This window comes from Narcine bancroftii, chromosome 4, assembly GCF_036971445.1.
Source record: "Narcine bancroftii isolate sNarBan1 chromosome 4, sNarBan1.hap1, whole genome shotgun sequence".
In the NCBI taxonomy this organism is placed as follows: Eukaryota; Metazoa; Chordata; class Chondrichthyes; order Torpediniformes; family Narcinidae; genus Narcine; species Narcine bancroftii.
The window spans coordinates 230,605,638-230,632,532 of NC_091472.1; the positions used below are offsets into that span (position 1 = coordinate 230,605,638).

Genomic DNA, 26,895 nt, shown 5'->3' on the forward strand with positions numbered 1-26,895 from the left:
GGAAGAAAGGTGGCACAGTTAGCACAATGCTAATACAGTGCCAGAGCCCCAGGTTCAAAACTGGTGTCTGCAAGGAGTATGTGTAGACTTGCAGACTTTCGTGTTTGACTTCTTGCATCTTCTCCGCGTAGCCGTGAGGGTTTCCACCGGGCGATCTGGTTTCCTCCCATGTTCCAAAGGCGTAAAGGGTTCAGAGTCGGAATGTATCGTCACGAACACGTGTCTTGAAATTCGGTGTTTTGCAGCAGCATTACAGATGCAAAATTTGCCATAAATTACATTTTTAAAAAATAGTAAATTAGTGCAAAAGAAGAGGAAGCGAGTTGGTGTCAGTGATTCATTGTCTGATGGCGGAGGGAAAGTGCTGTTTTTATATCATTGGGTGTTTGTCTTCAGGCTCCTGTAACACCACCTGATGGTAGCAGTGAGAAGAGGGCATGACCTGGGTGGTGAGGGTCTCTGAAGTTAAAGGCTGGTAGGTTGTTACATGGGTATATTTGTGCAGCATGGATTAAGGGCTGAAAGTGCCTGTTGTGGTGCTTTCTCTCTAAATTAAAATAATGAGAAGTATTGCTCATTGTTATGTAAATACAGAGTGAGATAAAGTCCTAATTGCAGAGGTCATTTTGGGAGGGGGGGGTTAACATTTTAGTACAGGGAAACTACATCCGTATGACCATTGGTTTGCATGTATGAAGCATTAACATACAAGTTATTTGTCAATCAATAATAATCGCCATTTCACTGTTCCGTGAGCTGTTAGACTGCAGCGCCTGTTGTCGAGACTGCCCAGAATGAGGTCTTCCCTGTTAGATCATCAGCGAACTCCTCCTTCTTCAAGCAACGGATTTCCCCTCTACCACCATCAACTCACCCCTCATCCACCTATCCTCAATTACCTTACCTCTGCTCATGCCCCTTCTGCCCACACACATAAAGAGAAGGGTTCCCCTTGTCCTCACCTACCACCCACCAGTGTCTGCATCTATCATTCATCATCCATCATTCACTGCCACCTACTATGTGATCCCACCTTGTTGTTCACCTCTCCAACTTCTGCAGGGACCACTCCCTCCATACCTCACTTCCAACCCCTTGGCACCTAATTCTTTGACCGCAGGAGATGCTCCACCATTCGCTTCCCCCATCCCCCAACCCCCCCCATCAGTCCTTACAAGTGAAGCAGCACTTCACGAGTTATCTACTGCACCCGTTTTCTCATTGTGGTCTCCTCTGCGTCAGAGATATTGGACTCAGACTGGGAGATCAGTTTGCTGAGCACCTCAGCTGCAATAACAGGATCTCCCAGGGGTCACTCATTTCAATTCCCCACCCTATTCCCTTGCTGGCAGTCTGTCTGTGATCATGTACACTGCCAGACTGAGACCACTTGCAAATTGGAGGAGCAACACCTCATCTTCTGTCTGGGCACCCTCCAACCGGGTGGCATTAACATAATCTTCTCTGGTTTTTGTTTGCCTCCCCCCCCCACCCTCATCTTTCCCTGTGCCTCCTTGCCCCCCCCCAACCTCCCTCTCTTCCATTTTCTGACTCCTTTCACAGCCAAAAAATACCCCCTCCCACAATCAGTTCCTGTCCTCTTATATCCAATTAACATTTTTTGTTTGTTAATCTCCCTCACCCATTCTTCCTTTTTCACAATATAAGTGCAATCCTACTTTTGCACTGAACTTGAGGAAGGGGTCAGGCCTGAAACATCACATATCTTTACCTCCTATGGACCTTGCAAGACCTAATGAGTTAATCCAGCATTTCTGTGTTTTTACTGAGCCGTCTATTGTTTAATAGAGCAACTGTGGAAAAGAAATCTGACTGATGGTTTGTTTACAAACCTCCAATGCGCAGGAGAACAAAAAGAACATCAGTAAAGTGCACAATGAGGTCCTCTAGCGCTCCTGCAGCCACACAGATTCCTGTTCAATTCCACGGTAACCTGAGCTCCAGAGCTAATCCTCCAACACGATCAGGAAGCCTTCAGCACCCGAGGCCTTTCAGGAGCCCTTCTAGCCCCCAGCACCCTCTCGAATCCCAATTCCAATACCTAGTTCCCGTGAGACAATCTCCAGTATCCCGTAGCCCGTGAGGGTCCCTTAACCACAAGTCACTAGCAGCCTGTGTGAGTCCTTCGCATGTTCACCTGCAGCCTGTGTGGGTTTTTCAACCACTGCGTCCTCCCTGGTCCACTGCCATGGTCAGCTTCCCTGTATGGTTCTATCCTATGCTTCTCAACAGTGGAGGGGGGGGGGGGGACTCCCTCCAGAGTCTTCAAACCTTTGTGGTATGCTGCCCAACACAGGTGCCGCCATCTTGAAACCTCCGTGGTTTCAGGAATGAAAAAAAAACACAGTTGGCTCATTTAACAGGTCATTTAATGTATGGATCTGGAATCAGAACCGAGCAGCAGGACCCCGCAGAGCAACACTGTGTCTCCGCTCCCTGCTCTTTTGGGTCTGCACCAGTGGTTGCACTGCAATGACAGCAGCTCTGGCAGTGACGCCGTTATTTTTCCTCGAGACTTTGAAGAAAGTTTAGGAAGTCTCTAGGGTTGAATGCAATACACAAATGTCTGGAGAGACTCAGCACATAACGCATCTTTTGGAAGTAAAGGATAGCTGTTGTTTTGAGCATGAGCCCTTTGTCAAGGTATGAGCAAAAAACAGGTGGGTGCCTCATTAAAATGATGGGGGCAGTGGGGAGGAGGCAAGAAGAAAGGAAGCACAGGCCAACAGGTAAAAGGTCATGGGTGGATAAACATCTTAGAAGAAATAAAAAGCTGAGATGATAGGGAGATGGCGTAGCTCTCATAGGAGAAGGAAGGGAAGGGGTGGGAAGCTGGAGGAAAGGAGAGATAGGGGAGGGGTTTAACAGAAATTGGAGATCTATTATAATGCTGAGAGTGCCCAGAAGGAAAATGTGTTGTTCCTCCAATTTGCTGGTAGACTCAGTTTGGCAATGCATGAGGCCATGGACATGTGTCATTGGGGTAGTGTGGTGTGGAATTAAAATGGTTGGCCACTGGGAGGTCCTTGCTTATTGGAGCACACAAAGCAGTGGTGCTCAACAAAAAGATTTCCAAGTCTGCATCTAGTTCTACCAATGCAGTGGAGTCCAGATCGAGGAGGCCCGACATGGTGAGGTAAACAAGAAGATCCGCATATGCTGGGCCTTGTGCTGTGTACAAAAGGGCTGGCAGACCTCAGCAGGTCACACAGCATCCGTAGGAAGTAAATGCCAGTCGATATTTCGGGCCTGACCCCTTTGTCAGGAACGGAAAAATAGCTAGATGCCTGAATAAAGAGGTGGGGGGGGGGGTGCTATAGAGGAGGGTTAGCTCCTCAATAATTATAACATTAGATAGTGACCCTGTTGATAGATTCTTGTTTGAGATGAGGGTACAGACTGCACAACCCAATTAAGCATGGGAAGAAAATGAATATTATTTGGTAGTTAATTTCCAAGAGACTAATATATTGTTGACATTTGTCTTCTGATCTGAATACATACTTTTCAGAGAGAGGTGGAGCAGTGTTCTCAATGTAGGTAACAAGTGTCTTCATTAATAGTGGGGCATATGACCTTATGACTGTCTCCATTATCTGAGGAGATTTTTACAGAGTACTTAATCCATTAATCCCTATTCCACTCCAGAGACCGAACTCTAAAATCTGTGCCAGCAGGTCAGTGCAGCAGTAAGAAGGTGCTATGCCATCTGTAGCTCCGTTACGTGAATGAGATGTGAAACCCTGGGCCAGTCTGGTCTCTGGAGTGCCCATGGCAGACGTATTCAAAAGATGAACAAGGGTGTGATTCACATGGTGTTCATCACAGTTTGTGGGAGCTGCGCATTCTCTGCATTACATCTGACCCCACTCCCGACCCCCCCCCCCCAACCCCCTGGCTGGCCCCTCTCCCTCCCCGGCTGGCACCACTCCCCGCAGCCCCACCCCTGGCTTGTTCTACCTGCCCTCCCAACCGTCCACTGCCCCCCACCCCCACAGCTGGCCCCACCTCATAGCATCATTGTCTGTACTCCTTTGGGACATCTGGAGCATAAGAAAAAAGCTGCAATGAAAGTCTTTTATTTTGTTGGATCATAGGATTTTCCCCTCAGTTCTATCCATGAAGTTTGAAGGGAGGGTCTCAGTGATGCTGCCCTGTTTTTTTGAGCATGGGAAGTGACTGCTGCAGTTTGTCTGCTAGTAGTTGAGAGTTGACAACTTCTTTTTCTTTCCAGGCCTTGTTGAAGCTGGACTGTCAGGGTCTGGTGGCCAGGCTCATTCAAGATTTTGTGTTGCTCACCACGGCCGTGGAGGTGGCATCAAGATGGAGAGAGCTAGCCGAGAAACTGGCCAGGGTTTCCAGACAGCAGATGGATGGTTATGAAGCTCCTCACCGGGACAAGAATGGAGTGGTTGAAACAGAGGTGAGGTTATTGATTCTGGTGGTCTCGCAGCAACACACAGTGTCTAGATCCGTGGTTCTCAACTTTTTTCCTTCCACTCACATACCACTTTAAGTAATCCCTATGCCATAGGTTTTCAGTGATTAGTAAGGGTTTGCTGAAGATGGTACGTGGGTGGAAAGAAAAAGTTTGGAAACCACTGTTTTAGTCATATCTAATTGGCTCGTTATGTGCACGGTTTCATAACTCCAAAGGAAGTGGGCTAATGACAATTATTTTCAAGCAAAATATTTCCGTAACAATTGGGTCTAGAGCAGTGATTCTCAACCTTCCCTTGCCACCCACACACCACCTTAAGCATCTCTTCGATTGCATAGGGATTACTTAAAGTGGTATGTGAGTGGAAAGAAAAAGGTTGAGAACCACTGATCTAGATGATGTAGCATCGATCCATCCACATTTAAAAAGTGACTTTGTGGGTGTATTTTTTTTCTTCGGATCTTGTGGGTAACCCTTTAATTTGTTTTTAAGATTAAATTTGCCATTCTTTTCCTAATTTGATGTCATGAACCAGCGGATAACCATCCCCTTTAATTCACTAATTTAAAACAATCTATTGAATTAAAACAAGTCGCCTGAATGGCGGCAAATTTAGCGCCACGCTATTAAAGAGCCAGTGACCTGGTTGGAATCCAGCACTGTCTGTAAGGAGTTCTCCCCATTCCTGCGTGGTTTTCCTCCGAGTTTCTTCTCTCACTCCAAGAACGTACAGGGATTGTAGGTTAATTGGTGTATTTGGGGGCCATGTGAGCTTGTAGGCCAAAAGGGCATGTTACCATGCTATTTGTCAATTTTAAAATGTCTATCCATGGCCTCGTGCATTGCCAAACTGAGGCTACCTGTAAATTGGAGGAACCACATCTATTATTCCATCTGGGCACTCTCCAACTAGATGGCGTTAAACATCATTTTTTCCAATCACCGTTTAACCCCATCACCAAGTCTCTCTCTTTCCTTAACCCTCTGCCTCCTTCCCTCCAGCTCCCCTCCCCTTCCCTCTCCTATCAGAGAGCTACCCTCCCCTTCATCACTTTTCAGTAATTTGCCATCCAACCTGTGTCCACCTATGATTTTGTACCTTTTAGCCTATGCTTCTCCCACTGCCTCTTCCTCCCTCCTCTCCTCTTCCTCTATTCAGGCCTGCTGCCTGCTTTTTGCTCCTACCTAGATGAAGGGCCCAGGCCCAAAACATTGGTTAGTTTTTGCTTCGTATGGATGCTGTGTGGTTTGCTGTATTCCTCTAGCACGTTTGTGTATTTCTCTAAGTTACCCTGTGCAGCAACATTTGATGTGATACTTCCACATCCGAGACTCTCCAATCTGGATGTGATAAACACAGGGGTTGTCCATCGAATTAAGTTTAACATCACAGCTGGAGAATTCGACTTGCAATTGGTCTGTTTATCTAATTGTTCAAGACACAGACTGCTTAGATCATGATGACATTCAATCGTCTGTTTTAATTTTTTTTATATTTACAACACGGTAGAAGCCGATTTGTCCCATGAACGCACAATTAACTTACATCCTCTGGAAGGAAATCCACACAGGTCACAGGGAGAGCTCACAACTTCTTACGGCAGCAGATTTGAACCAGGGTGGCTGGCGCTGTGATGGCATCGTTCTAACTGTTATGCTAACTTGTCCCGCCTTACTTGTGCCTTAAATTGTATACGGTAAATATAAGAGCTGCCCCCTTGGCTCCCAGGCCATATCCTTAGTATTCTACACACAGACACGCATACACACACACACACACCCACCTCTTTTTGGTGTTAGATCTACTGCAAATTTAAAACAACAACTAATCTAACATGATAAACAAGCTTTATGAATTTCACAAATAAAATTTGTAGCAAACCAATTTATTTACCAATATGAAAGGGTAAATTTACATCTCACCTTCACAGTTTTAACACTGTATTGCCTACACTTCTTTGCTTGCTGTGCTGTGGCCATATTTTATTCTGCAACAAAAAAATAAGTTCTTTGTAAGCTCGTCCCGAGTGGTTGCCATTCCAAGCGGTCCTGCCTGGCCAGTCACTGACACCAGCTGTCACTGTCCCAGGCGGTCTTTTGCCGTCCCAAGTGGTCGCCGTCCCCGGTTGTCATAATCCCGGGTGGTCGATCGCCTTGCTGAGCGGTCACCATCTCCAGCTGTCACCGTCCCAGGTGATTAATTACCATCCCGAGCGGTCCTGTCCCAGCCAGTAACCATCCCGGGCAGTCAACCACACCCCCTCCTCACCTGACGGATAGTGCACTATGAGCATGGCGGTCTCAGTTTGTTGGAAAATATTCAGACCACCTCTTTTTTTCCTCATTTCCCCCTTGGATCTTTCCACCACCCACTTTGGTAATGACTGGCCTAGAGCATGAAAATTCTCTGTGCCATACAAACCAACAGATTTTAACAAAAACAATTATTACAGTGAGTCACAGTGAGTTCTATGCAGTGTACTAAATAGGAGTCAGACAATATAGGAGCAGGAGAAGGCTATTCACCCCTTTGAAACTGCACCACCATTCAACGCAATCATGGCTGATCATGCACCCTCGGAACCCTATTCCTGCTTTCTCCTTTTAGCCATAAGGACCATGTCTAATTGCTGGACATCGGAAATAAAAATAATTTCTGAGGTAACATTGGTTACCTACAGCATAGGCTGCTTCTCTCACCAATGAGACACTAAATTAATTAAAATTAATTAATTAAAATCAGCCAAACAATCCAGCAAACGAATCCAAATCAAGTCAATTGAACGTAATGAATTTGAAACTGATAAAACCCAGATGCCAGCCTTGGATTCCATATTTAATGAATGATTAGTTTTAATGTGCTTTTCTATATTACCATGGGACCATTTTGATTTCATTACAAATGTAATTATAAATCCAGATGCTCCGCTCCTTTTGAAACCTGAACACGCCAGATGTGTCTCCTGACATGGAGGTTTATCTCAGCACATCACCTGTCACTCCTATTGATCACGAAGTTGACACAACTTCATATTAACACGTTTAAAATAATCAATCTGTGTTTACATTGAACTCCCATGAATTCACAAGAAAAAAAATCGTTAATTTTTAACAAAAATAATTTCACTTTATACATTCAGAAGGGCTTGTTCACTTGTTCCCTAGTGTTCAAACTGAAAGGAAACTCCAGAAGTTAGATAGTCTGACCTGTTGAAATGTATATTCTACATCAAGTAGGTACTCAGGAATAGTTTTACACTCATTTAGCATCTTGAACACAAGCCTTCTTGTCCACAACCTCTCAACCCACTACAAAAGAGTTCTTTCCTAACTCTCAAGAGAAGGAGAAGAATTGTTGCTGCGGAATGCCTCGGGTTTCTCGTTTCAGAGAATTAGCTCTGCGGCCAATCTGTGTACATGCCGCAGTTGATGTTTAAGGACAAATCATAGCTTGCTCTTTCGTATTTGGTGAGACCGCCAATGCAAGGCATTAAAGAGCTGGGAACATCAAACATCCTCTCCCTCCCCCTCCTCCCAACCCACCAGAAAAAGACTAAAGCTGAATAAAAGTAACAAATTTCAAGAAAGGACCTGCACCCAGCTTCGTTTACCACTTGTGAAATGCAGAAAAAATGCTGGAGGACGTGCAGCAGAATGAAACTTTCACCAAAACTAGATGAAATGTATCCGATTTCTTGAAGAACATCTCCAGAAACTGTTCCCCAGTTTTCCAATCCCCCCAAAATTCCCGGATTTAATGACTGTCTACAGGCCAGTCAAGCATTGTCCTTTATTGTCAGCCAGTATGTCAGCTGGAAAGTGCATAAACTCAATATTATGCCTGCCCATGGTGGCATGTCAACCCACAGGTCTCCTGTGAACTTACTCATCTTCCTTCCATAACCTCTGTCGAAATTAGTTCAAAATTCATTTTCCTGCTACCAAGGTGGTGTGTTGATTTGTTTGTTTCAACTTCATTGTAAAAATTGTTGGCTGCAGTGTCAACGGCCCATGGTGGGTGTGTTCTTCAAAGGGTTTCCTGGAATAACTTTAAAATTCAGAAGGGAGCCCTGTGACCCTGCTACATACAGCGCTAGTGTTAGCAGATTCCCACAGGAATGCTCTTTCTGTGGTGCCAGCAAAAGTGTTCCTCCTTGCCTGTAACCACCAGGCCCCATTGGGTCAGGACTGTCCATGGTGCTGCTGTGACTTGAGACAGTTCAACTGCTCCAGTACCTATTTCTAGGAGGCAGGGCCTAATAAAATATACAGGTCTTTCTGCCCTTGATGTTGTGCTGACCTATATTTTCCTACCAAAAAAAAATTAAACCCTTCCTACCTCAGAACCCTCTGTTTTTCTTTCATCCATGTGTCTGTCTAAAAGTCTCTTGAATGTCCCTAATGTTCCAACCTCCAACTCCACCCCAGGCAAGGTATTCCAGGCACCCAAAACTATCTGTGTAAAAATACTTACCCTGATTTCTCCCCTAAACTTCCCTCCCTTCACTTTATATAGCTGTTCTTTGGTGTTTGCTCGTCCTGCCCTTGGAAACAGGCACTAGCTGACCACCTTATCTATGCCTCTCAGAATCTTGTAGACATCTATTAAGACCTCTCATCATTCACTCCAAAGAGAAAGTCTTAGCTCTGCTAACCTTGCCTCATAAGACTTGTTTTCCAATCCAGGAATCATCCTGGTAAATCTCCTCTGCACAGTCTCCATAGCTTCCACATCCTCCAATAATGAATTGACTGGAACTGAACACAATATTCTAAGTGTGGCCTCTCACCAGAGATTTGTAGTGCAACATGACTTATCACCTTTTGAACTCAATCCCCTGACTATTGAAGACAAACATCCTGTAGGCCTTCTCAACTATCCTATCAAGCTACATGATAACTTGGAGAAATGTATGGATTTGGATCCCAAGATCCCTCTGTTCTTCCACACTGTTAAGTATCCGACCATTAACCCTGTATTTGGTCTTCAGGTTTGACCCTCCAAAGTCCCTCACACATATCCAGATTGAACTCCATCTGCCATTTTTCTGCCTAACTCTGCATCCTGTCTCTATTGTTCTGAAACCTACAATAAACTTCCACACTATTCACAATCCCTCCAACCTTCATAGCATCTATAAATGTACTGACCCATCCTTCACTTCTTCATCCAGGTAATTTATAAAAGTCACAAAGAGCAGAGGGTCCCAGAACAGATGCTAATGGAACTCCACTAGTCACCGACCTCCAGGCAGAAAATGTTCCATCTACTGCTCCCCTCTGCTTTCTGCAGGCAAGCCAATTATGAATCCATGCACCCAAGGTTCCTTGAATCCCATGCCTCATGACCTTCTACTATAGGGGATTTTGTCAAATGCCTTACTAAAATCCATATACGCTACATCTACTGCTCTTCCTTCACCAATTTATTTTGTACCTCCTCAAAAAACTCAATTAGGCTCGTGAGGCATGACCTTCCCCTCACAAAGCCATGCTGACTATTCCCTCAGAAGACTGCACTGCTCCAAATGCCTTGGAATAATCTTGACTCAAACTAATGCAGAAATAGCCCATCCCTCGTTACCTCCTTCCCTTTTCTTTGTTCAGATGTCCTTTGGTGTTTGCTCGTCCTGCCCTTGGAAACAGGCACTGGCTGTCCACCTTATCTATGCCTCTCAGAATCTTGTAGACCTCTGAGCTAGTTAGTCCATTTTTTTTTTAAATTTAGAGATTGAGCACAGTAACAGGCTCTTCTGGCCCACAAGCCCACACCGCCTGATTATACCCACATGACCAATTAACCTACCAGCCCCGTATCTGTTTGGAATGTGGGAGGGATCTGTAGTATCACGTGATCACCTAATGATCATACAAACTCATGACAGGTAGCAGAGGATTTGAACCTGGGTCGCTGGTGCTATAATGTTGTTATGCTAACCTTGCCACTCCTTTGGAGATTTCCTTGCTCTTCTCCTGTCTCCCTACACTGCCAGGTATGACTTCTGCTTACAGCCAAGTGCTGGAGGCTGCACAGAATGGTCCCTAATCCACTTCACTCTTTCTCAGAACTGGAAGTAATGTTGTCCACCTATGAAGGGAGGTAGATCTCGCAGCTTGCCCTCCCTTTGGAGCGGGTGTTTGAATCTGTTCATTATGTGACAGAAGCTGAAGGAAAATAATTTTCAACGTTGCAGACAAAGTATGTTGAATTTCCCTGTGTTTGACCTTCAGCAATGGCAATCAAAGAGTCATTTACTAAACGTGGCCAGCTGCTGAATGATTGCAGTTGTACGAGGCTTACTGCAGATGGCTTTTTGTTGCTTGGCTGATTATCTGCCCTTTGCTCCAAGCTTATCCCTCGCCACAACTGAAACAAGCTGGATATTTTTGTTAAACCCTTCATCACAGAGTAATTTGACTTTGAATCAAAACTTGCATAACGTGTTGCCTTTCCTCCCATCTTCCAGCTTATTGACTAATAAGCAGGTTTAATCAAAGGGGCAGGTGTGCCTCAGACTTCACAGGATGTCCTGAAATAAGTATTGATCAATGAGTTACTGTTGTGTAGACATAAGATAGCGTATTTACACTTAGCAAGGTCCCAGAAACAACAAGGAAAAGGGGTTATTTGGTCCTTGGATGTATCTGCTCCTGAATCCTCAGGGTCCAACTTCGAAGAGGCCAGTACAGTAGGAGGCCATTCTGATACTGATTTAAGGTTCTGGGTATTTTGCTCCTGGGAAGAAGAAGCTGATCCTCGATTCTTTACAATTTACTTGTTGGTGACTGTTTCGTGGGAGAGGTTAGATTACCATGGGTTTTTTTTCCCCTTTTTGTTCTTATTTTTTTCATAGCTAGAAGAGATTGGCCTATTTAGATAATCACAATGTGTATTATGATCTCAATATTAGAATATGAGGTGAAATTCTCAAGGATATTTCACTTATTTTGAGAATTATATAAGACGATGTGTAATTGATATGTGACATGTTCTGTATTGCATTATGCAAAAGCTATTTAATTAATTAATATCTAAGCAATATGTACACGTAATATTATTCTCTATCAAATTACAAAAAATGTTTTGAAAATAAAAAGGGAAGAGCAGAGTATCTCTGAGGAAATGGTCTTATGTAGGGAGAGAAGGTCTCCATTCCAGTTAATCGGAAAAAAGCTTTTGTTTTCATTTTAATTGTTCTGGTGGCCTCGAGACGATTGATATTTCTACGCAAGATGCCGGAGTAGCCTGTGTAGCATCTGAACTGGCTGCATTTGCGGACAGGAGGTATAGGTGGGTGCCCACGTGCAATGCACAAACATGCTGGAGGAACTCAGCATGTCACGCTGCAGCCATAGGAAGTAAAGGATCACCAACATTTTGGTCCTGAGCCCTTTGTCAATATATAGGTGCCCAGGATGTTTCTCCATTTTTGAATAATAATAATAATGTTTATTGTCACACACATTAGTGAAATGCACTTTCTGTAGCCAAACGGGTAGGTTTGTAAAAATAAAAACATTCCCTGTACAGAATGAAATGACAAATATAACAATAAACTTGGTTATTTCACACCTTCTTACCACTGATCTGATCAAAAAGACTTTAAATTAATCCACGTGATTGCATCCTTCTCTATGGAGTGCCGCACAGCTGAGAAAATGAAAATATCAAAGGCAAGCCAATAGAAATGTTGAGCATGTAACGAGAAGTTGGAGCGTCTCAGAAAGTCGGGCAGCATCCGTAGGGAAAAAATGGCCAGCTTTGAAGGAGAGGGATAAGCTTGGGGAGGGGCTTGTTGGGATGCCGGAAGGTGGGAGAAGTGTAGAGATAGGATGGGGGTTGAGAATGAGGGAGGCAGGAAGGAAAATTAGAACAAATGACTGCTCGGGGTGTGAGTTACCTGAAGTTGGAAAATTCAGTGTTATGTCGTTAGTTTTTCGGCTCCCCTGGGGGCAGCGTGGATGGATGAAACCTGACCTGCCGATAACCCCCCCCCCCCTTTTTCGTTGTTCACTCAACATTTCCAGGCAAGGTTATGTTTGGGCTCAGCAATGGTGAGGCCAAACATAACAAAGATTGTATCTTTTAAATGGAAATAGCTTTTGTCACTCATGGGATTGCAATGTAGTTTCACCTCAAAGGTGCAGAATGGAACTCTCATCGGGAGTGTAGCAGGACTAATTGGTTTGTATCCTTGCAGGTGATGTGGAAACCAGCCTATGACTTCTTGCTGACTTGGAGTGCACAAATTGGGGACAGCTACCGTGACGTGATTCAAGAGCTGCACATGGGGCTGGATAAGATGAAGCACCCAATCACAAAACGCTGGAAACACTTGACTGGAGCCCTCATCCTGGTCCACACTCTTGATGTCTTCAGGGCTGCTGCATTCAGTCCCTCCGATCAGTCGCCCCTTCAGTGATGGCGCCCTCAATTCGTTTGGACTAACTTCTCGTTAGCGCCGGCTGCGGTCACCCACCCTAACCACAGGGCTCACCATTGTGGCAGAGAACCTCGATTGTCTGTTCAATTGGCGTGGCATTTCAACAAATGACCATGAAAGGCAAAACTCAGTCTGGCTCCTCAAACTTTTCAAACTGAGCCACCTGACATTGGGAGTACACATTGATAGCTTGTTTTGCACAATATCATTGGAATTTTATATTGAGAGTGGGTGAATTCACCTATGCGTTATTAATACAGCTCTCCACCTGCCATTAACAAAGAACTTAAGCTCATAAGGAACTCTCTGTTAAGCAATAAGGAGGTATGGCGAACCCTTAATATTTATAGCAGTTACCAGCTACCTTGGATGTTGAGAAGGGAAGTCAGATGCTGCTCAATACCTTTCCGATAAGGATGTGATAAATCTCAAGCAAACCGCCCTAGCTTTGAGAAGCTGAGATGTATGAGCCATTTCTCCGAAGGCCAGTGATGCCGGCTGAAAGAGAACAGGTACTCGAAGCAGGTTTCCCCACCCCACTTTTCAATGTCTTCAAACGTTCCCATCCAAAAAAGACATGAAGCATTACTGGTTTTTATTAATTCCTGTTTGAAAGATAGTTTCCGAATGTGTACCTATCCCATCATGGTGGAGAAGACTTGTCAAATATATGTTCACTAACTGGGGACGAGCTGTTGTCAAAACTTAAATAAAGGCGTATTAATGTTTTTCAGCTTGTAACAATTGTGCTCTAGTGTAAAAGAGAAGCTAAACTTTCATTGCGTTATTTTCTTTCTTTTAAATAGCACTATTTTTATTGGGTACTGTTTTTAAATGTGTCAAAGAACAGAGTAATGTTCCAGAATTATTCTTCAGTCCACATCCTGAGAAATCTGTTGAATGTAGTTTTTAAGCTTTGTAAAACAAAAATATGGCAGGAGCCCAAACTACCTCAGGTACATCTAACCTTTTCCTTACACTGCTTTCCTCGCAAAGGTGCAGCCCTAAATCACCCTCCAATACAATCGGAGCATTTGGCTCTGGTGGGCAGTACCTTCTTGTGAGTGGTTGTCTTAAAGCTGTAATTTGGAGAGCTGCAAAGGGAGATGGGACTTGTCATGACATGCTTGCACTCCGAGCTGGGAAACTGACCTGTTTTCTGCAGGCTTAAACACTTGACAGAGCTGATTAACAATCAAGCCAAATCCATTGAGTAACTCCTTCCAGACAGATGTTCAGCAGTTGCCAATCTTAAGGCGATGATTTTTAAGGCACGTTGCATTGGGTAAATGTTGAATAATTAAAGATACAGACGATCTGATCAGGTGGCAGGCATGAAAAGTCAGAATTCTGTCAGGATGCCAGCTGTGCGTTCGAAGGACAATTTGTGTCTAGCCTGTGAAGATACTCTTGTAATAGGATACTAATTAAAAGAAACAACTATGTTTTAATTTATCAACATTCCTGAAAATCACAGTCTCGGCATGCATTGATACACATCACAGATCACGTGACTTGAAATGTATTCTTTTCTCAGAATGATATCTGTTTGGCAGAATTAACACATATTTCACTAACCCACTCACTTTTGTTGAAGGTATATATTTTTCCCCCCAAACAAGAAAGCCTGCAGATGTTGGTGTCGAGTGCAATACACAACATGCTGGAGAAACTCAGATTGTCATGCAGCGTCCACAAGAGATAAAAGGTAACCAATGTTTTGGGCCTGAACCCTTCATTAGATATAAGCAAAAACAGGCAGGCGCCTGAAGAAAAAGGTGGAGGGAGGAGGAAGGAACAGGCAGGGGAGGTGCACAGGATAACAGGTAATTGGTAAATTCAGGTGGGAGGATAGAAGAGAAAAATGATGAGGGTCAGAAGTTGCTCTCTGGTCGGAGATGGAAGAGAAGGGGGTGGGGAGCTGGATGAAAGGAGAGAGTGAGAGAGAGAGGTGGGGGAGAGGATTAACAGAAGTTGGAGTAATCAATATTGATGTCATCTGATTGGAGAATGCCCTGACAGAATATAAGGTGCAACCCCTCCAATTTGCAGGTGGCCTCGATTTGGGAATGGTGTGTGGAATTGAAATGGTTGGCCACTGGGAGGTCCTTGTGGTTGCAGTGGACAGAGCGAAGGTGCTCGACGAAATGATCTCCCAGTCTGTAGTTGAAATGAGCGGTTTGGGAGGTGCATTTGATTATGACTTTCGGTTAAGGAGTGGATAGAAAGCAAAGTCACTGATCTCAGTTGTTGGAATTATTAATTTGAAATGCCGATTGTGGATAAGTGGGTCTTTCTGTTCACTAATGAGATTGGAGGAATTATAGTAATCATTTTAAGTAAAGCAGTTAAGGATTGCATTAATTGGTGTGAATATTCCAGTCAATAATGCATGGTTGAAGAGTTCTGCATCTGTTTGAAACGGCAGAATCTAAAACTCATTTTCCTGTTTGTTGACCCTATTTATAGCGCAGGTGCATTAATGGGGTAGTTTGCATCTCTTGGACAAGAACCAGAGAGATCTTGCATCTCTTGGACATTACTCTGCCCAGTTTCCTCTTTAGATGTTTCAGAATTTTCTGTCATGAAATTCATCATTTTGCAGCAGCGTCGGAGGTGAACATTTTGATTTAAATTACATTTTTTAATAGAAAGAGTAAAAGAGAGGTCGTGTCTGTGGTTCATTGTCCTTTAATCTGATGGCGGAGGGGAAGAAACTGTCTTTGTACTGTTGGGTGTTCGTCTTCAGGCTCCTGTACCTCCTTCCTGATGGTAGCAGGGAGAAGAGGGCCTGGTATCTGGGTGGTGAGGATAGAGGCTGCTTTCATATGACACCATAGATGTCCTTGATTAACCTTCATGATTGTATCAAAATAATAGCTCATTTCAATAATTTCTCCCATCAAATATAACCCTGGGCCTTTTTCTTTTTATTGCTCTTTTTTGAGAGACTGCTGGTCTTCACGATATTGTGAAGAAGATCTAAACCTTTCTCTTGCTTTCCTCAGGTTCACAGATTGTGTTTACATTCATACATACTCCATTTTTTTTCCCCAAATGGGTACTTTGGAAGTCAAATTCAAATTTCCTTTATCAACTGGCCTCTATTCAATCCAGGTTGACTTTGAAGGTGAATATGTGTTGAAATGAACGACTGACTGTCCATCTGTCTCCATGGTGGGTCATCAGTAGCTCTATCAATGTAAGTGAGAAAATGATAGCTCCTTTATTGAATCTGAAGGGATTTATTGGGTGTCATTCTGAGTTAATGAGTGCATTACATAATAAGTGTTCTCATCGGAGAACTATTGATATTTGGGAATCTTCCTTCAAGGAATATTGACGTTGATGATGGCAGGCAGCACAGTTAGCGCAACACTATTACAGCACCAGTGGCCCAGGTTCAAATCCGGCACTGCTTGAAAGGAATTTGTGCATTCTCCCTGTAATCATGTGTATTTCCTCCGGGTGCTCCGGTTGCCTCCCACACTCCAAAGACGTATGGGTTTAGTAGGTTGATTGGTCACAAAGGTGTGTTTGGATGACACGTACTCATGAGTGGAGGGGCCTGTTACTGTGTTGTACCTCTAAATTTTTTTAAAAATTAACCTGGCCCTCTTGTAGAACTGATTGGTTTCAGTTCCTGCTTGAAAATGTCAAGCCTTTTTCTTGGGGACAAGAATTAGCTTGATGTTTTAACTTCATTATCTGAAAACCAAGCATTGATTTGATTTGTGAACGAAGGCACTTTCCTCACCAATCAGTGACACCAAATGCTTTGCAGCTCAAAGTTCCCAGCCAAAACATTTTGAAATTGGTGATTTGTAAAGAGATTTTGTATATTGAATACTGTCGTGTTGTTTTTTAAAAAACACAACGGAACCTTTGTATAATATGTTAATTACAGAAGGGAAAAGGATGATTTGTATTCTCCATCTTCTCTCCCTCTTGTCCAAATAACATAGCAAGTGCAGAACCTTGTCCTGAATTTTCCATCCACCTGACTGCTCTACATAAAACATTCCTACATTTGTCACTGGGTGAATATTGCTATATCCCAAGTTGTTTTTCATTTTTTTTTCTCCAACTAGTTAAAACATCTGTCATCTCATCACTTCATGGAGGTCGTTGAATAATCCTATTTCCCAAATTTCAGCCACTTTCTGCCTTGTTTAAACCCACAATTAGAGTTAGTTAACTGAGTTATTTGTAAATCTACTGCAATGGTAGGCTTAATTTTTTTTAAATTTAGACAGCATGGTAACAGGCCATTTCAGCCCTCGAGACCGCGCTGCCCAATTTATATCTCATTAACCTACACCCCCCCCCCCCTCCCGGTACGTTTTGAATGTTGGGATGAAACCAAAGCCCCTGGGGAAAACCCACACAGATGCAGGGAAAACGTGCAAACTCCTTACACACAGTGTGGGACTCAAACCCCAGTCCGGTCCCGATCACTGGTGCTGGAAACACACCGTGCGCCCTTGTTGAGTGTATATCATCAATGATCAAGCCTGTGCATTCTGTTCATTTAGCAGTATTAAATGTCATAGATGATCAATCTTTTGACAGGAGCATGTCACTAGTTTGATTCAATAAGCCCTGAGAGAAGACAAGCTTGTGAAATTATTCTTACAGAATTATTGTTGCAAATGAGAGGTGACATGTAAGATCATTCTGAGTTCTTAATTTTTTTTCCTTGAATGTTCACACATCATCTCAATTGGGTAAGATGTCCTCGGGGTGAGAAGATAATCCAGAGTAACGGAGGTACAGATTTTAAAAATACCTGGCATCCCAATCAATGTACAGGGCCTGGAACACTTCCCCTCTCCCACCCTTTCCAAATCCTTCTGCCCTACACTGATGAGTGTGAGCTGTTAGTCTGTTCAATGTTTCCACACTGAAATTCACCTGTGAATTAAATCTACTTCCTTTGTAGCCCCGTCTTTGCTGCTTTGGTCAATACATGTAGGTTGATCTATTTTGGTATTGCAGATGGAGGGCAGTGTTTGAAGTTAAATGCCTGAATGCGGTGGAGAAACTCAGCAGGTCACACAGCATCCATAGGAAGTAAAGTTCCCAACGTTGCTTACCCTTTACTTCCTATGGATGCTGTGTGATCTGCTGAGTTTCTCCAGCCCATCTGTGTATCACACTTGACCCCAGCATCAGCAGACTTTCTTGTTTAACTCCAGTATCTGAAGTTAGCTCAGGGTGTGTGTGTCTTCCCTATAAACTTTCTCATTTAGATTGTTGGCCAAAAAGGCTGGCTGGCATCCATGATATCAACACAATCCTGAAGGTCATGTTCACATGCACTCCCCCAGAGAACAGTGATGGGAAAACACTAATGACGGCCTCTGGGTTTGCAACAGCTGAAACCTCTCCTGATCACTCATGAGCGGTATTTGCTCCTGAGCAAGTGTGTTCGTGTTAGACAAGTCACTAAAATTTAAAACGTGCAACAATTTCAAAAGCTACAAGCCCTGTTACACCCTGGGGAGCTGTTGATTTGGTCAAAGTGACAGAGGTCGGAGAGGGAGAATCTCTGTGGTGTGTTGGAGAATTTGAAGATGTGCAAATTAAGATTGGGAACTTGGATCTCAAACAAGCTTTCAAAGCCGCCTCATTTTACCATCCCACTTTACAGCCTCTTAATTCGGGCCTAATGCAAGTTTCCTTTTCTATTTTTCGGAACTCACCAGAAAAATGAGTCAGTTTGCTGATCTAAATCTTGTCCATTGTCTAGCGTGGGCTCTTGCTTGCAAGCTTCCTGACTTGAACGTACAAGCGCGCGCACACATTCACCCACGTGGGCTCAAACTGTTAATCGGTTGTTTAAAGATGTGGGTTGCCTTATTTCTGTGATTGTTGTAACCCCACTATGCTTTCCATTGCTCTGTATTTATAAGAAAGTAATTTCTAATTATATTGACACTTTTTTGCTGATTTTAAACACTAATTTTTCAATAAAATCTGTTTCTTACCACAATCCTTGAGCTTCATTATTAAAATATCACTTAATGGGTTATCATTCCTTCCAGGGGCAGGAGATCATAGAGAATAGGAGCAGGAGAAGGCCATTCAGCCCTTTGAACCTGCTTCACCATTCATGGTCATGGCTGTTCATACAACTTCTATTCCCTGTTCCTGCTTTCCAAATTGATCCCTTCAGCCATAAAGGCCTTCTTGAACACATTCAAAACACTGGTATCAATGACTTTCTGTGGCATGGAGTTCCATAAGTTAACAGCTCTGCGAGTGATGAAGCTTCTCCTCATCTCAATCCTAAGGGCACTACGGTTACCATAGAAGTTAGCACAATGCATGACCCCGTTGGCGACCCAGGTTTGAACCTGCCGCTGACTGGAGTTTGACCGTTGTCCCCCATGTCTTCATGGGTCTCCTCCAGGTTCTCCTCCAGGTTCTCCAGTTTCCTCCCACCTTTCAAAATTGTACCGTGTTTGTGGGTTAATTGGAGTGTTTGGGGCAGCACGGGCTCATGGGCCAGAAGGGTCTGTTTCTGAGCTGTACATCTAACAAAATATTTAAAAATTAAATGGAATTGCCCTTAATTGTGACACCTTGTTCTGGACTTCCCAACATCGGGAACATATTTAATTAGACATACAGCATGATAACAGGACCTGCGCAAATGCACCTCGTGACCAATTAACCTGTGAACCCCATACCCGGAGGAAACCCATGCGAACATACGAACTCCTTTCTGACAGCACCGGATTCAAACTCTGGTCACCGGCACTGTAATAGCATTGCCCGCTCTACTACACTAACCATGCCACTTTCTAAATCTAATTTGTCTAGTTCTCTCAGAATTATTTTGTCTCCATGAGATCCCCACTCTCGCTGCCCAAGATGTGCTCCATTTCACGGGATTGTGGTTATGTTAAATGTTTAACTAGTCGTCTAACCTCATTTGAGAAGTCTCAGATAGTAGTGTGACTTGAGTAGTTAACATTGTACTTGAAGACAGAAACAACAAACATTGGAATCTGGACCAAATTACCAACAGCTGGAGGAATTCAGTAGGTCATGCAGCGTCTATAGGAGGTAAAAGGCAGTCGACACTTTAGACCTGAGCCCCTCTTCAGGAGTGCTGAAAATCAGCCAGATGCCTGAATCAAATATGAGGGAATGGGGAAGAACACACACTAACAGGTGGAGGTAATAGGTGGATGCAGGCGGGAGGGGAGAAGCTGAGAGGGCAGGCAGAAGGCTAAGAAGGGTAGCTTGCTGATACGAGAAGGAAGGGGGTGAGGAGTTGGAAGGAATGAGACAGAAGGATGAGGGAGAGAGAGACTCGGGTAGGTGGTTAATGGAAATTGGAGAAGTCGATATTGATGCTGTCTGGTTGGATTGTCAAGATGGAATATCTTCCAAGATGCAGACAGCCTCAACCTGGCCCTACACGAGGCCATGGACTGTCATGTCGGTATGGTAGTGGGGTGTGGAATTGATGGTTGGTATTCACTGTTGCGAGGATCTCAACATCTTTCTAAAGTCAGAAGGATGGTTTTTTTCAAGTCGACACCCTGATATAATGATGTTGCTTAACCTACTAAGTTCTGTCGGCAGGTCAAGCAGTTTGTTATTTTAGCATTATATTAGGTCAGACGTGGTTAGTGTAGCAATTAGCGCAACATTTTTACCAAACCAGCGACCTTGAATCAGCCACTGACTGTAAGGAGTGTGTACACAGTGCATGTGACCTGTTTGTGTTTTTCCTGGGTGCTGTGGTTTTTCTCCCACCCTCCAAAACATACGAGGTTAATTGCATAAAAACACACAGAAATGCTGGAGGAACTCAGCCTGTCTCACAGCAACCGTAGGATGTAAAGATATATCACCATTATTTCAGGCCTGAGCCCTTCTTCAAGGAAAAAGCAAAGAACTGGAAGGTGTCAGAACAAAGACAAGGCTGGCTGGAGGACGAGTCCAGGCCAACTGAAGGTGGTAATTGTATGTGATCATAGGAGAAGTTAGAATTGATTTTGGCTCTGAAAGGAGACAGAGGGAAAAAGGAAGAGAGAGCGCTTGGGTGGAATTGGGCAGCATTACTCTACTCTGAGGCAAATTTACACAAATTTAAATATAAAATGTGTGATTCCTGTGCAATGCAAGATCCTGGACACACCGATAAGGTGAATATGTGGAATAAAGAAACAGAGTCTTCACCAAAGAAATTTGCCTTGGAGTTTACAAAGAAAATTGTTTTCCCGAGACAGTGATACAAGGAGTGAATCCTTTCTGACACTGTGTTGGAGAAATTTATTGACCTTTAACAGTAGTTCCTTTGAACTGCAGCACCAGTGTAGCCTTCCTGGGTCCCGAATGTGATTACTGGGGCAAAAGTGAAAAATTGCAGGGGATCCCGTCTCCCGGACTGAAGCATCATGAACTCACTGCAAGTACTGCTGGATGTTCAAAAGCTGGCTGCCCGGTGATGTACGCATGCATGCAAGTGCTGATGTCACTGGAATAAGTGGGTCGGCCATTTTTCTGTTCAAATCGCCTGTGGAAGCGATAGGTTTAACTGGGTTCCCTGAATACTTCTGAGGTAGGTCAGGGACCCAGTTGGATACCAACGGGGTTGACCAGGTCAGACCCTTTCTAACTGCCACATAACTGGGGCGCTAACCAGGCAAATTGCCCAGTTAACCCCATTTTACGCAGCAGTTTGAAAGGACCTCATGAGTACATAATTGCATTACAGTAATACCACTGACCAAAGAAGATGTCCAAATGTTAAGAATGCCTCACCATTAACACGCCCAATGCTGAATTCTTGGAGCTGTGTTTCACTGATTCACAACAGTAATGGAGAGAAGCAACCAAGTAATAGCTAAAATTTTAAGAAACTCTGGAATCGGTATCTAGAGGTATATTTTTTCTTCCAAACCATATCTTTTGGAGTAGGTGACACAAGAATGGTAACTAATGTCTCCACCTGTTGAGAGATTGCTCGTGTGGCTTAGATGTTTTTTAAATTAATTAAATTCTCATGGAATTATCATCCTGATGTTAATCCATCAGGCCTGGAGCTGTCGAACTGATAACAGATGGAGCTTTGTTAATTTTAGGCCTGCTCGATATCTATATTTCATACCCCGAGTTTGGTCCAATTCTTCAGACTGAATTGAGAACAAATCTGCCCAAGAGAAATGGGATTTTAGATTCAAAGAGACAAAATCCAGCCATACAGAAACATTTGAAAATGGGCTGCACCATTAGCTTAGCGGTTAGCACGACGCTAGAACAGTGCCAGTAATCCAGGTTCAAATCCAGCAATGTCTAAGGAATTTTCAAATTTTCCCCATGTCTGCATGGGTTTCTTCTGGCTTCTCTGGTTTCCTCCCACTCTTCAAAATGTATAGGGATTGTAGGCTAATTGGTGTATTTGGGGCATGCATTTGTGGGCCTGAAGGGCCTGCTGAATGTCTAAGTTAAAAAATATACATCACCAACACCCTGTCTTGGTCTTACCATATCCACACTGCAGCCAAGAAGGCAAGCCAATGTCTTTACTTCCTCTGACGCCTGAGGAAATTCAGCATGTCCCCTGTGTCCCTGACCAATTTCAGATTTATTGTCAGAGTACATACACGACATCACATACAACCCTGAGATTCCTTTTTCCTGCAAGCAGGGCAGAATTACCTCTTATTGGAAGTGCTTAAAATGAACTGCACACAGCATGAACATTTAAACAATCAAAAGATCTGTAAACAGATACCGAATGTAAACAAACTGACTGCATTATAGGGAAAGCAAAGAAAATCAATAAAGTGCACAAGTAAGAGTCCTTAAATGAGTCCCTGATTGAGTTTGTTGTTGAGGAGTCTGATGATGGAGGGGTAGCAGCTGTTCCTGAACCTGGTGGTGCGAGTCTTGTGGCGCCTAGACCTCTTTCCTGATGGCAGCAGTGAGAACAGAGTGTGTGCTCATTCCTGCACCACCTGCTGTACTGTGTGGAAGCTGACTTACCTGACAGCACGCCAATCAAAGACTTTCATGATCTTGGAACACACGACTAAACACGGACTGTCACCTCAAAGGAGGCTTGAAAAAATGCAAGAAAATAAATAGAGGAACCATCCAAACCAACTTGTTCTGTAGCTTTGTTCCTATTACGTTAGTCTGAAGTATTTGCCCTGTTTAAATGTCATCAGTATCTACGTAATGTCTTTCTATTGATCAATATTGCCTGCAGCGATTGGTTGTTGAGACATTTTATTTCAGTGAATTAATGAAAGGTGCCCCCCTCCTGTCATGATAATGAATATGTATGAGATATACCGGAAGTCACGTGGTATGAGAGAGAGATAAGAACACAAGCAGGAGAACAAAGGAAACCAGAGAATAAAAGCCACTGAGAAGTTTACCTGATAAAACTTGTGTTTAATGTTTTATTAACTTCACATTTCGGGCCACAAATGTGACATTGGCGACGAGGATGAAAGAAGCTTGAAGAAAATTAAAGACTAAACAAGATTACAGAGGATTACAGACAACTTCAAGGTGATAAGAATTTTCTCTGTGACTCAGTATTTCCTCATGGCTGGGGCAGACAGTGACTTTCTAACACATAGTTGGAATTGCTCATTTTGACCCAACGGGTGATGCAAGCGCTGTAAGTGTGAAGTGGAAGGCATGGCTGGAAGAATTTGAATCCTACGCCGACAGTCGTGGCCTATTTCTTCATACTGGTACAGTTGAACAAAAAGCGCAGAGAAGGGCGTTACTTCTTTTCACTGCTGGTCCCTCAGTTTGGGAAACATTTAAGACACTTTTGAATACTGGAAGAAAGGATGAGTACCAGAAGGTGGTAGATGCATTAAATGCACACTATGTAGTGACACCGAATGCTACATTTCAACGCCATTTGTTTCGGAGAACGAGACAAGAAGATGGCCAGACAATTGCTCAGTACGTGACGAGACTACGCCAGCTAGCTGTTGGATGCAATTACATGCCAGCTGATTTGGACAACCAATTATTGGATCAAGTCGTACAGCACCGCAGATCAGATAAACTCAGAAGACGTCTACTGGAAAGAGGGAGTGAGTTGGAACTCACCGATGCTTTAACCATTGCTGCTGCATTAGGGGCTGTTGAAGGGCAATTTCATACCATGACCCTGAAAGACAACTCAAGCCAGCAAATTAAGAGGCTCTCACATCGCCATAATCAGCCAAGATATACGCCGACACAGGACGTGGAGTGTTATCGATGTGGAAACCGAGGTCACTTTGGAAAAGACCCATATTGCCCGGCCAAAGGCAAAGTTTGCAGAAAGTGTCGAGGTAAGGACCATTTTGCAAAGAAGTGCAAAAGCAAGTCCAATGCAGACCAGAAGAGGAAGAGTACAACTTCCAAAGGCAAAGCCTGGGGGAAAGGAAAGTATCCTGGAAAGAAAGATACCATTCGCCAGATAGACGGTGACGATGACGATACCCAGGAGGAACAGAGTTGTTACCAATTTACGTTGAATGAAGTACATCATGAGAAGGTCCCAGTGATCATTGGTGGAGTGACAGTGCAGTTCATTGTAGACTCAGGCAGTGACAGTAATGTGATTGATCGACATTTATGGGAGAAGTTGAAAAGGAAAAAGATCATCTGTACCTCAAAGAAGTGTTCCAAGAAACTGTATCCATACACAGCAACCAAGCCATTACAGACCATTGGATGTTTTATTGCAACTGTTGAAGCTGGAGATAAGTACACCGAAGCAGAGTTTATGGTCATAGAAGAGAAGGGAGAACCATTGTTGAGTAGAAGCACAGCGCAAGACCTGGCAATACTTCATATTGGAGCTTGAGTCAATTCAATTCAGTCATACGAGGATATGAAGCAAGAATTCCCCGCAGTCTTCCAAGGAGTAGGAAAGCTGAAAGGTCGACAATTGAAGCTAGCAATAGATGAAACAGTCAAACCCAAGGCACAACCAATGCGCCGAACTCCGTTTGGACTTCGTGGGAAAGTCGAAGCCAAAATTAAAGAATTGATGGAACAAGACATTATTGAACCGGTGGAACGTTCGACACAATGGGTCAGTCCCGTATTGATTGTGCCCAAACCAAAGGGTGACATAAGACTATGTGTTGACATGAGAATGGCCAATGAAGCTATAATTAGAGAACGACACCCTATACCAACAGTGGAGGAAATACTTCAAGAACTAACTACCAGCAAGGTATTCTCAAAAATTGATCTGAAATGGGGCTATCATCAATTAGAGCTGGATCCAGGTTCCCGAGATGTGACAACATTTGTGACTCACTGTGGATTGTATCGTTACAAGAGACTATCATTTGGAATTAATGCAGCTTTGGAGATCTACCAGTATGAAATCCATCGAGTGATTCAAGGCATTCCTGGAGTTGCCAACATTTCTGACGACATCATAGTCCATGCACCAACGAAGGAAGAGCATGACAAACGGTTGAGGCGTGTACTATCTAGACTACAGGAGGCAGGCCTTACCGTGAATGGAAACAAGTGCCAGTTCGGTGTGTCAGAAATGGACTTCATGGGACACAGACTTACACGGAAAGGACTAAACCCTGCAGAGGCCAAGGTGAAAGCTATTGAAGAGGCACGTGCACCTCAGAACGCAACAGAGGTGAGGAGTTTCCTGGGATTAGTCAATTTTTGTGCAAAGTTCATTCCTAATTTTGCTACAGTGGCAGAACCACTAAAGAAACTAACCAGGAAAGGTGTACCTTTTCATTTTGGATCTGAGCAGAAGAAAGCGTTCACAGCGCTGAAGCAAAGCCTGACAGATGCAAAAACTCTTGGATATTACGATCCGGCGGCATCAACCAAAGTCATAGCGGATGCCAGCCCAGTTGGTTTAGGAGCCGTATTGGTCCAGATGCATGATGGAGGACCAAGAATCATTGCCTATGCCAGCAGATCGTTATCAGATGTGGAAAGAAGATACTCTCAGACAGAGAAAGAAGCACTCGGACTTGTATGGGCCTGTGAGAGGTTCCTTGCATATTTATACGGCATTGAATTTGAACTCATCACAGATCATAAGCCATTAGAGGTGATCTATGCACCTAGATCCAAACCATGTGCCAGAATAGAGAGATGGGTACTCAGACTACAACCCTACAAATATAAAGTAATCCACATTGCAGGGAAAACAAACATTGCTGATCCGCTGTCCAGATTGGTGAAGGATGGAGGTCCACATTCCAAGTCAGAATTGGGAACAGAAACAGAGAGCTTTGTACGCTTCGTAGCTATTCAGGCAACACCGAAAGCTGTGACTATGAAGGAAGTCGAGAGAGAATCCGAACGTGATCCAGAACTCATGGAAGTAAGAGAATGCATACAGAGTGGACAATGGGACAAGTGTACTCACAAGGCTTACATTCCCATTAGAGACGAACTTTGTTGCATCGGACAGTGTGTATTGAGAGGTTGCAGATTGGTGATTCCACAAAGATTGAGACCGAAGATCATATCCTTAGCGCATGAAGGACACCTAGGCATTGTTGGTACCAAGCAAAACCTCAGGACCAGGTTTGGTGGCCAGGTTGTGATAAGGACGCAGAGAAATTTGTTAAAACTTGTCACGGATGTCAAATCACAAGTAGGAGTAATCCGGCAGAACTGATCCGGAGTACGCAACTTCCGACAGGACCATGGATCGACGTAGCTGTTGATTTTCTTGGACCTTTACCGACGGGTGAATCAATTATGGTAGTGATAGATTACTACAGCAGATACTATGAGTACGTGGTGTTGAAGTCCACAACCACTGAAAAAACAATACAAGCATTAGCAGAGATATTCGCAAGATATGGATTACCTGTTACATTATACTCTGACAATGGTCCACAATTCATTTCAGAGACATTTGCAGAATACATGAGGACCATAGGTATCCACCATCATAAAGTAACTCCGAAATGGCCGCAAGTCAACGGAGAAGTAGAGAGACAAAATCAG

General features: G+C 43.7%; 1 protein-coding gene across 1 annotated transcript in view; it reads left to right on the top strand.

Moving 5' to 3' along the window:
* Positions 1–18,901, top strand: part of LOC138761699 (SH3 domain-binding protein 4-like) — a 139,675-nt gene extending 120,774 nt beyond the window's left edge. The window contains exons 4-5 of the mRNA XM_069934276.1: positions 4,256–4,444; positions 12,664–18,901. Coding sequence (XP_069790377.1) covers positions 4,256–4,444; positions 12,664–12,885 — 411 coding nt within the window. The 3' untranslated portion in view covers positions 12,886–18,901. The remainder of the gene's footprint in view (positions 1–4,255; positions 4,445–12,663) is intronic.
* Positions 18,902–26,895: the final 7,994 nt, after the last annotated feature.